Source organism: Chlorocebus sabaeus, chromosome 6, assembly GCF_047675955.1.
Source record: "Chlorocebus sabaeus isolate Y175 chromosome 6, mChlSab1.0.hap1, whole genome shotgun sequence".
NCBI lineage: Eukaryota > Metazoa > Chordata > Mammalia > Primates > Cercopithecidae > Chlorocebus > Chlorocebus sabaeus.
The window spans coordinates 12027922-12038034 of record NC_132909.1 but is presented as its reverse complement, the minus strand read 5'-3'; the positions used below and the strand labels follow the sequence as shown (position 1 = coordinate 12038034).

The 10113-nt window shown below is 59.3% G+C and overlaps 1 protein-coding gene across 3 annotated transcripts in view; it reads right to left on the bottom strand.

Annotated features, from left to right (window-relative positions):
* SYMPK (symplekin scaffold protein) overlaps positions 1-10113 on the bottom strand; it is a 48809-nt gene that overhangs the window by 312 nt on the left and 38384 nt on the right. For all 3 annotated transcript variants that reach the window (XM_007997258.3, XM_073016271.1, XM_007997261.3), the window contains 9 exons: positions 9349-9509; positions 7932-8040; positions 7523-7623; positions 6911-7001; positions 5801-5902; positions 2194-2381; positions 1018-1194; positions 722-817; positions 86-418 (listed from right to left, as the gene is read on the bottom strand). In XM_007997258.3, coding sequence (XP_007995449.2) covers positions 86-418; positions 722-817; positions 1018-1194; positions 2194-2381; positions 5801-5902; positions 6911-7001; positions 7523-7623; positions 7932-8040; positions 9349-9509 — 1358 coding nt within the window. The remainder of the gene's footprint in view (positions 1-85; positions 419-721; positions 818-1017; positions 1195-2193; positions 2382-5800; positions 5903-6910; positions 7002-7522; positions 7624-7931; positions 8041-9348; positions 9510-10113) is intronic.

Here is a 10113-nt window from a genome sequence, read left to right as displayed (position 1 = left end):
GGCCCTGTCCCCTGATGCCCGTCCCCCACCTTCACCCCGGCCCAGCTCCGGCTTCCTCCTTCGCAGCGAAGGCTGCTCTCCCTACCTTGGGTAGGGGGCCCTCGAGACTAGAGTCCAGCAGCGCGGCCTCGGTCAGCCCTGAGTCGTCATCCATGCTGATGAAGATGCCCGGGGTCTCGCACTCAGGCCCCTCCTCCCGGAAATCCATGGCTTCCTCAGACGGGGGCGGGCCCGGCCGGGCCGAGGGAGAGAGAGAGGAGGAGGAAGAGGAGGGGGCTCCCACTCCTCCCGGCTTCAGCTTCTGCTCCTCCTCCAGCTGCCGCTTTAAGGCCTTCTCCTGGGCCAGCCGCAGGCCAATGAGGTCCTGCGGGGGCCGGGTGGCCGGGGCCGGGGCCAAGGCCAGAGGCTCCAGGTCGTCCTGAGGGTGGGGAGGGCCACACAGAAGCTCAGAGGTGGGTGGCTCAGAGGACGGCGGGAAAGAGAAGGAACCACCCTGAGGTGGTCTTTGAGTTCTTCACCAAGGGCATGGGGAGGAAGGGGCAGTTGTCTCCCAGACCCCCCAACTCCCTTCCAGCAGGAGCATCCCCTGGGAGACGGGTGGCTCAGAGGCAGGGATGGCCTGAGTCTCTCGGGGTTGGGCGGAAGCCATGGTGAGCCTTGCTGGCTTGGGGTATGGGGTGGGAGTCTGAGGATCCAGATGGGTGGGCTGCAGGGCCCTCACCTCCTCCAAGGGCCCAGCAGGCGCTTCCTTGGCCTCTGGCTCCTGCTTGCCGCTGGCCTCCAAGATGGTCATGATGGAGTTAGGGATATGAGCTTGCTGGGTGGAGAGCAGGAAGGGGGCGCTGGGGGCAGCTCTGGCACAGAGACCCCACTTGCACACCTCAGGTCCCGGGGCCCTAACCCTCCAGAGCTCCTAGCAGTGCAGGGCCTTCTTGTATCCACCTCCATCCAGTCCCCACCAACCGGAGGGACCCAAGGGGCCGCCCACCGCATACCCGGGGTGGGGTGAAGGGGTACCTGGTGGGGGGTGAAGGAGCGGACATGGGCCAGCAGAGGCTCCCGGAGCTCAGGGCACTTGTCAAAGACGGCTCCCAGCTGCTGGGGCGGCAGCTGCAGGATGACCTGGAAGCTCTGGGGCTTGGTGCGCTGGCAGCACTTGATGAAGCCCTCCCACACTTTGGGATACTTCCACACCTGAACCAGGGAGGGAGGGAGCTGTCGGGAGGGGCACACAGGCAGTCCCCCAGCCTTGACACTGGGAGAAAGACCTTGCCAAGACCATGCCCAAATCCCACCATCCAAGATTCCTCTGGATGGGCCACAGGCAGCCCTGACCTCCCTCCAGAGGCCTTTGTCTTCCCGATCCAGGCGGCTGGACCATGAGGGCAACTTGGGAAGGGGGTGGAAGAAAACTCAGAGCCGCCTTTTACCAGAGCTCCCCCTGGGCCAGGCCTAGGCTAAATGCTGCGGGAGCACGTCTCATGACATTCCCACGGCAGTCTCCAGGGGGCGACATTAGCACTGCTAAACAGCGGAGGTCCATGCCGGTGCCGGGACCTGTCCCGGATCACATGTACATTCTCACGGCAGCCTCCAGGGGGCGACATTAGCCCTGCGGGATTTGGTTTTTTGTTCCATCACGGTATTTTTTTTTTTTTTTTTTTTTGAGACAGGGTCTTAATCTGTCGCCCAGGCTAGAGTGCAGTGAGTGGCGCGTTTCTTCCTTACTGCAGCCCCAAACTCCTGGGCTCAAGCAGTCCTCCTGCCTCAGCCGCCCAAGGAGTTGGCACTACAGGTGTGGGCCATCACACCTGGCCTCATTGTCGTATTTCTAAAGCCCAAATTTCTAGCACTTTTTAAAAAACTGGACCATTTTTCAGCTCTGGGATGCATCCTGGCCGGGCACACAGCAGTGGAGGGTGAGAAGCAGCCATGCCTCTCCTGGGTGCACACCCCTTGAGGGTTACCATAGCTCCTACCACCCAGCTGCCCTCCCTCATCACCTGGGAGCTGGCCCAGTCATAGACCCTGGAGCTCCGCTATTTTCTTGGCAAGGAGGCAGAGCAGAGCCTGCCGTCCTCCACCAGGCTCCCTCCGGGGTCAGGGGAAGGGGAGGGCAAGCAGGCTAGAAGCCTGCTGGTTAGGTCTGCTGCCGTCTGCAGCCTGGGGGCGGGGTGGCCGGGGGTGGGTTACCTGTTTCATGATGAGGCGGGACAAGATGTTCATGACGAAGCCCCCCAGGCGGGGGTACATGGTCAGGGACTGGATGACGGTCCTCATGAGCAGCATGGGCAGGGGGCTCTGCTCCATCAGCTGCTGCATCACCACGGCCAGCACCTCTGACGTGTACACGTTCCGCTCCGCAAAGCACAGGTTGGTGGCTGCGAGGAGGCGGAGAGTGGGCCTGTCCTCTCTGCCCAGCTGCCCCCTGGGAGGTGGGAGCCCTAGCCCTGCTGTCTGCCCGTGTGAGGGGAAGACTTCTAAAACCCTGACTTCTAAAGCCCCTGAGGGAGACAGGAAACTCCCCCCACCCAGCAGAAGGCACACTGCAGCCCTGCCCTTGGAAAACCTGCAGGCTTCATTCAAGGGAGAAGACATCCAACTCCAGGAAGCCCCAAAATGGGTAGAACAGGGAACCCATGGCCCCTCACTTGGAGGACGACCTTGGGAAAGATGTGTTGCTAAGCCCTGGGGGAGTGGCAGGGCCCCCCAACCCTGCCAGGGAGGGAAGGCAGCTATTGGCTTCCACCAGCCCCTCCAGAGAGAACAGCAGTCCACAGACCAGCTTGTCAGAGGGTCAAGGGGCTGCCCACTCAGTCCTGACAAGGGAACAGGGCTTGTGCTGGTGCTGGGAAGATGGGGGAGGTGCCAGGCAAAGGGCTGTGTGGGGGTTATGAGCACAATCAGTAGAGTAATAGCGAAGGGAGGGACAAGAGGCGGCTGGGGCCGGGGCATACGATGAGCTCAACAACCAGTGCCACTACCAGGAGGACCCAGAGGGTTGGCACAGCACGAGCATCCACGAAGGCAGGCCCTGGGGGTCTGTTCCCCAGTGGGTGGCCATGCCCCAATCCACTGTGCTAATGGGAGGCCCCAGGAGCTGCCTTTGAAGCCCTTCCCCAAACACCACTTGCCATGTGAATGTCAACCAGGAAGTCTTTATTGAGCCAGAAGAGCACCCCAACCCCCCAAATCCTTGAGGCTAACGGAGAACAGGGATGGGGTCTCTAAGGGAGGGGGAGGTGTAGACAGGTGGGAGGAGGCTGAATGGGAAGAGAGTGGAGGCGAGGGCCTGTCAGAAACCGAGGAAGCCCCTGCTCCTCCTCAGGGCCAGGTGGTCACTGGTCCTGCCCTCTCAACCACCTAAAGGCTCCAGAATCACCCCTCCCCTCCTCCTTCCCTGTCAGCTTTGCCCTGGCCCCCAACCTGGGCCTCCCCTGAGCCTCTGATCCACTCTCCATACAGCAGCCTGAAGGGTGTTTTGGAAAGCTCAGACCTGACTCCCCTCCCAGAGACCCTCAAGAAACAAGGCCAAATTCCCACCACGGCCTGCGAGACTCCTGTGGGCAGACCCCAGGGGCGCCTTTCCTCATGGCGACAGCCTGACCTCCTCTCTTGACCAGGCCCCCTCTTTCGTCTCCTAGGTCCAGAACCAGCCAGCGAGCACCTCCCTCAGTCCCTGCAGTCTCCTGCTGCTGCCGCCTACTCAGCCTTCCTTGGTCTCAGCCCGAGTGTCCCCTTTTTCGGGAAGTCTTCCCTGATGTCCCACACCCAGGCTGGGTTATGTGGCCCCTCTGGGCTGCCCAGTCCCACGCCACCCCTCTCAGTTGTTACTGGCCAGGGACTTCTTGTCTCTTTCCCTGGACTGTAAGCCCTGGAGGGACAGGGCTAGGGCTGTCCTTCTTGTGTCCCCAGCACTACCCAGGATGGATACGGGTGAGCAGAGGTGCTGAGTTTTCTTAATGCTGGACTACCAGGAGTGGGTCTAGTTATAGACAAGTTCCCCAGAGGAACAGGGTGGTCTACGGGGGAGTGAACAGTGTACAACAAAAGGACTGTATTTTGGGATCTGGAGCTTAGAGTGCAACCAGGAAGAATTCTGGTGCCCGAGGAGAAAAACGTGGGCTGGGTGCTGGGGACACCAGCTGGAAGGTTGTCTAGCCTGCAGTGTGCAGGCCTGGCTGTGTTGGAAGAAAAGGGTAGGGTGGTATAGGGTAGGCCCCCGCTGACCCTTCCAGGGGCCTGGCTCTTGGTGGCCTGTGTGGCCTCTGGCAAGGCTCTTTCTCCTGGGTCGAGGATCCTCAGGGGCCTGGCTCCTAGTGGCCTGTGTGGCCTCCGGCAAGGCCCTTTCTTCTGGGCCTAGGATCCTCAGGGCTTCTAATCTGGGTCCACAAATGGTCTTGGGGTGTGTGTGTGTGTGTATCTGTGAACCCCCTCAAACTGTATGCAATTAATATGAGCATACTGTCCTGGGAATGGGCTAGAACTTTCCTCAGATCACCAAAGGGGTCGGGGAACGTGAAGACCACAGCCCTGGCCTATGACCCTGGAGATCTTTCCTCCCTGCTGGTCTCCCACGAGAGGCCTTGGGGCCTCCTGGGTTTTAATGCGGGTTTGTCATTTCCATGAGCTCCTCTCTTGACCTTAAAAGTTTCTGAGAAAACTTGCAGAGGAAGGTTAGGAAGTAAGTCACTGAAAAGCTGTTTCAAGCTAGAACACGAAAGTAAGCGGCACAGAGAGGAAGCCCTTTCCTGTCTGAGGGTGAGAAGAGAAATCAAAGGACAGCAGTCTTCTGAGTAGAGAGGGCGACAGTGAGGGTGTCCAGCTCTGTGGGACAGGATGGCTCCTGGCCCAGAAACCTCGCTCAGGAGGAGTGGAGGGGCAGGCGCTCTCAGGGGAGGTGGTCCTCCGTCGCGGAACCGGCAGAGCTGGGATTCCCACCCAGGTCCGTTTCACTTCAGATTCTGTTTTGTCCACTACACCACTTAGCTTCTGCGCGGCCCTGAGTAAGTCACCTAACCTCTCTGGAGCCTCCATTTCCTGTCTACACAATGGAAGTGAACATACTCACCAAGCGGCGGACCAGCAGGCTCAGGTCTGTAGGCCTTCAGGGAGAGCCCAGCGCAGAGTGCTCAGTGAGTGGGGGGCCATCGTGAGCCAGTCAGTGCGTCACCAACCCTGCCGCCCTGGAGGCAAGCTCTCCTGCCTCATCTACCCTAGGCCACAAGTGCCGTGGAGCCCTGGGTCTGCCCTGCTGCTGCGCCTCTAAGCCTCTGACTACCACTCATGGTGCGCCCGGCTTCCTTCTATTCCTCAGGGCTAGGGGTGGGGCTACCCCTGACTGCTTTAGGCCCACTCTGTACCAGTGTACAGCAGGTACATCAGAGTGCCTTAGACAGAGGCAGAAAAAGTTAGGTTGTAAAGGGTAAAACCTGGGAGGAAGGAAGGAAAAGGAGGGAGGGAGGGAGGGAGGACGAGGCAGGAAAAGGAGGAGGGAGGGAGGGAGGGAAGGAGGGAGGACGAGGCAGGAAAAGGAGGAGGGAGGGAGGGAGGAGGAGGCAGGAAAAGGAGGAGGGAGGGAGGGAGGGAAGGAGGGAGGACGAGGCAGGAAAAGGAGGAGGGAGGGAGGGAGGAGGAGGCAGGAAAAGAAGGGAGGGAGGTGGCTCTCCAGAGCTCTGAGGTGGGGCTGTGAGTGGCACAGTCTTTGACTTGGCAGATTCCAGTGGGGGCATGTAGGTGACTGAGGTCCTGCCCCGGCATTGCAGGGGCCAGGCCACTGGAGTTGGGGGAGGCACCTCACCTTTGATGATGGATTTCATGTCGCACTTCACAGAGTCGATGTTGTGTAATGCGATCAGGAGCTCTCCAGGGTTCAGCGGGGACAAGGCTGAGTTTCCCTCACCTGCAGCGGGTGGGAGAAAGGGTGGGGGAGACAGTACGGACGCATAAGAGATGGGTCTGAGTTCCCCAGATCGGGGCAGCTGGGAGCAAAGATGAGGTGCCCTCTGCTTTCAGGGCTGAAACAGGGGAAGTCACTGACAACATAAAAAGGGGACACCGAAGGTAGCAGCAGCCCCCGGGCAGCCTACGGTTGCCACCGTGTGCTCCTCCCCATCCTGGGCTCCCACCCTGGGTAGTGTGTGGCACGGCTGGGTCTCTCTGCCCCTGGGCTGTGCACCCGCGAGGGCAGGGTAGGACCACCTCACTGTGTGGTCCCCAACAGACTCCAACGCAGCACAGGGGCTCATGGGCATTTGCGGCACAGGACAAGATGAAGCCAGGCTGCAGCCTTCCACAAAGTGGCTGGAGCCTTCAGCTGTGTGGGGCCTGGGGGAGTGAAGGGAGGAGGCTGGTGGGGTGGCTCTTTGCTGCTGCTCTTTTGATGGTCCCAGAGCCATCTATGTGTGTGTTTTAAAGCACCAGGGTCTGTCTGCGTGGAACAGACATCCTCCATTCTGTCTTTAGCTCCAACCACTGGGGTAAGGGGCGAAGAATCCCTTCTACTTAACTTGCTAGTTTTTCTAAGTTGAAAGTTTTGTTTCTTTTTGACTGTGTCAAAACAAAATGCCCCTAGCCCACAGCTTGAGGGATTCAGGCAAGATCTGAGGAGGGGCCAGACTGCAGCCGGGCCTGAGAGGGGCTGTGGTGTGGCCAGATCCTAGAAGGGGAGACGCTGCTGGAGTCTCTGGCCCCAGCTCCACGGTCTTGTCCCTGCTGTGAATGAAAACATCATCCAAGCATCCCGGAGGGTGGCCCGGGAGCTCCGGGACACATGGAAATGTCCAGTACAGCTGGTGTCCCAGGGAGCGGGATGTGGCCCCTCTCCCCGAGGGGGGCGCCTGCAGCTTGCCTCCTGCCCCAGCACCTGGGTGGGTGGGTCTCCTGGTGGGGAGGAGGCTGCATCACCTACCATGCTGGGTGCCCAGCAGGCGGTTGAAGACTTCCTTCACCACGATGGGGTTGAGTTTGATGAGTTTAGGCAGGGCCTGGATCACCTCTTTCTACAGGGAGAAGGTGGTGGGGTGGGGGTTAAGTCAGATACACCCTCACTTCCCTTCTAGACAAGCCACCCCTTCTGCTCACCCTGGGGAGCTGAGGGCAAGCTCTGGCTCACTGAGCCCCTCCTACCCTCACTACATCCTCAGGACAGAGCTTTCTCCCCAGCTCTCACCCCATCTGAGTCCCTTGCATGTCACATGTGTGTGCCCCCAAGAGGCATCCTAATCCTTGTCTGACAGAGAAGAAAAGCGAGTCTCAAAGAGGGGAAGGGACCCGCTTGAGGTAGAGGAGGAAGCAGCAGAGCCACTGGCACCCGGGTGCCCATGCAAATGAGTCCAGGAGCTGCTCTGCATTTCCAGGGTACACAGGTGCCAGCGGCTTCCACGACTTCTGACCACAGACAAGGTGTCTTCTGCCCTCTGCTATGTGCCTCTGGCTCAACCGCTTCTGCCATGTGCTGCCCTGCCCCTCCCGGTCCCACACGTCCCAGGTAGCAGGGACAGACAGGCCTCCGGTTCCATACCTTCTCCAGCCCATTGAGCACCGGGATGAGGAAGCGGACGTCTGGCAGTCGCTTGTGGTAGAGATCCCGGACCCGCTTCACCAGCTCCGGGGAGGGTGGGACTGCATGGAAGCAGCAGGAGGCACCGAGTTGGAGGCAGAGGGGAGCGTGGGGGAGGGTGGGCACCCAGGAAAGAGAAGCAGGCGGGTGTGCAGGAATGTATGGCAACTTTACAGCAGAACTTTTCACCCTTGGCTGCTCACGTGCAATTAGCACCACACTGTTCCAGATGGAGAAACTGAGGCCCTAGGACAGGCAAAGACCCACAAGAGGTGCGACTATCTGGGGACCCAGTGGCTCGGATTCCCAGGACCCGGGGAAGGCTAAGGAGAGGGAGGGAAGCATGAAAGGTGGGGGTCTCCAGGGTCACCTTTGTCTGTGAGGCTGTGCAGACATCGTGTGACCAGTGTCTCTGCCCCCTTGGGACAGTTTTCCACCAGCAGGAGCAGCTCCGGGGAGTTCATGCCCATTCCTCGGATCTAGAGGCAGAGACAGGGATGACCACACCCAGGGTGAGAGCTTAGGGAAGGCTCAGGTGCTGCCAGCAGGGTGGCTGCGGGAAATGCTGGGGCTCAGGGTGAGACTGGTGACAGGGTTTGGAGGGTGGGGGAAAGGTGGGGAAGGGCGGGAGAGGTCAGAGAAACCTCGGCCTCTCCCTGCAGCCTCTCCGGATGTGGCCTGCTCCAGCTTCCAGCCCTGCCTGGGCTATCCTCCAGCAGGCCACTCCTGTGTGGCTCAGACCTGACCTGACCTCGAATGCCTACCCTGTGCTTCACTCACTGGTGAAGATGTTTCTGGCTCCACCCACACCCACCCGCTTCGTGACTTGGTTTCTCATGTGCGGCTGGCTTGGCTGCAAGCCCAGACCAGGCTCCACCTGCTGCTGCTTCCTGAGCCTGCCCCATGGTGAACGCCAAACACAGGAGCTGGGGCCAGGCTCTACCTTCGCCCAGGAACGTTTACGCTCCTGACTAAAACCGACTGTCTCTGCCCTCGGGAAGCTCACAGCCCCACAGGATCACTTTTCTGCAAAGTGAGATCACTTTTCCACAGTTGGCTCACCTTGAGAACGGGGCTAAAAATGTTTCCTCCTGCCTACAAGCCTGTTATCCCCATTTTCCAGGTAAGGGCCCCACTGAACCCAAATGGCAGATAGGTGGGGATTAACATACAGTTCTCTCTCCCATTTATCATGAAAATGTTCTGTAATCCAAAAATGTCAGGGGCAGAAAGAAAAAAAGTGGTTTCAAACCCTGCTGCAAACTGAAGTGCAGACCTTCTAATCTCAGGTGACAGCCTGTCACTGAGCTGCTTCTCATGTGGGCAGCCCTGTGGCTCCAGAGAGAGAGGTGGGAAGGACTTACGTCTATGTAATGACAGCTAGAGAGTCCCATGAGCAACACCAGGAAGGTCAGCTCATAAACAGTGACAGTGACACAGAGGTTTATGTGCCTGAGTTCATGGACTCCTTGCATTAGTGTGGAGGGACTGGAATGTCTTCCCTAGTTTTACTGACAGGCCTGAGGTCGCAGTGAGAAAGTGACAAGTGAATACGAACCCAGCTCTATCCAGCTCTAGGCTCCTAACTGCTGGGCCACTCTGACGTTTCCTCAGGAACTGAAGAGTGACATGCGGACCGCCCGCAAGCTACACAGCCTGGGTCGACCCGGGGTGACCACCCTTTGGGCTTGGCACACTCTGAGGTGAAGCAGGTTGGGGAAGAGCTGGAGCTGGGGACACAGCCCTGCCTGTGGGTGGGCAGGGCCTGGTGGGCTCAGGGGCCTCACCGGCTGCTCGATGACCCTCAGCACCGTCCGCTTGATGTCGGCGATGGCTTCAGTGTACACGGCCGCCAGCTCGTGGATCAGCTTGTGGTTCTGAGGCAGGAGAGCCAGGTAGAGGTAGAGACACTGCTTCACTGTCTCCTCCGTCCAGGGCGCTGCCACCTCTGACAGGGCAGGAGCGGCATCGGATTGGCCCACACTCTTTTCCAACCCCCTCGGACCCTCAGTAACTGTCCCTTCTTGGGCATTGGAGCCAGGGAGGGCAGAGAAGGGAGCCGGGGCTGGGGAGCTAATTGTTCTAGGGCAGGGAAATGGGGTGGGACCAGGACTTCCTACCTCCAGCCTCCCCCGACTGCCAACACACAAGGCACCTACAAGGATCTTTCTAAAGTGCGATCCTGGCCGGGCACGGTGACTCAAGCCTGTAATCCCAGCACTTTGGGAGGCCGAGACGGGCGGATCATGAGGTCAGGAGATTGAGACCATCCTGGCTAACCCACTGAAACCCCGTCTCTACTAAAAAATACAAAAAACTAGCCGGGCAAGGTGGCGGGCGCCTGTAGTCCCAGCTACTCAGGAGGCTGAGGCAGGAGAATGGCGTGAACCCGGAAGGCGGAACTTGCAGTGAGCTGAGATCTGGCCACTGCACTCCAGCCTGGGCGACAGAGCGAGACTCCGTCTCAAAAAAAAATAAAATAAAATAAATAAAAATAAAAATAAAGTGCGATCCTGACCCTGTCCCTCTCTGCCTCCAAGCCCGGCCACGCC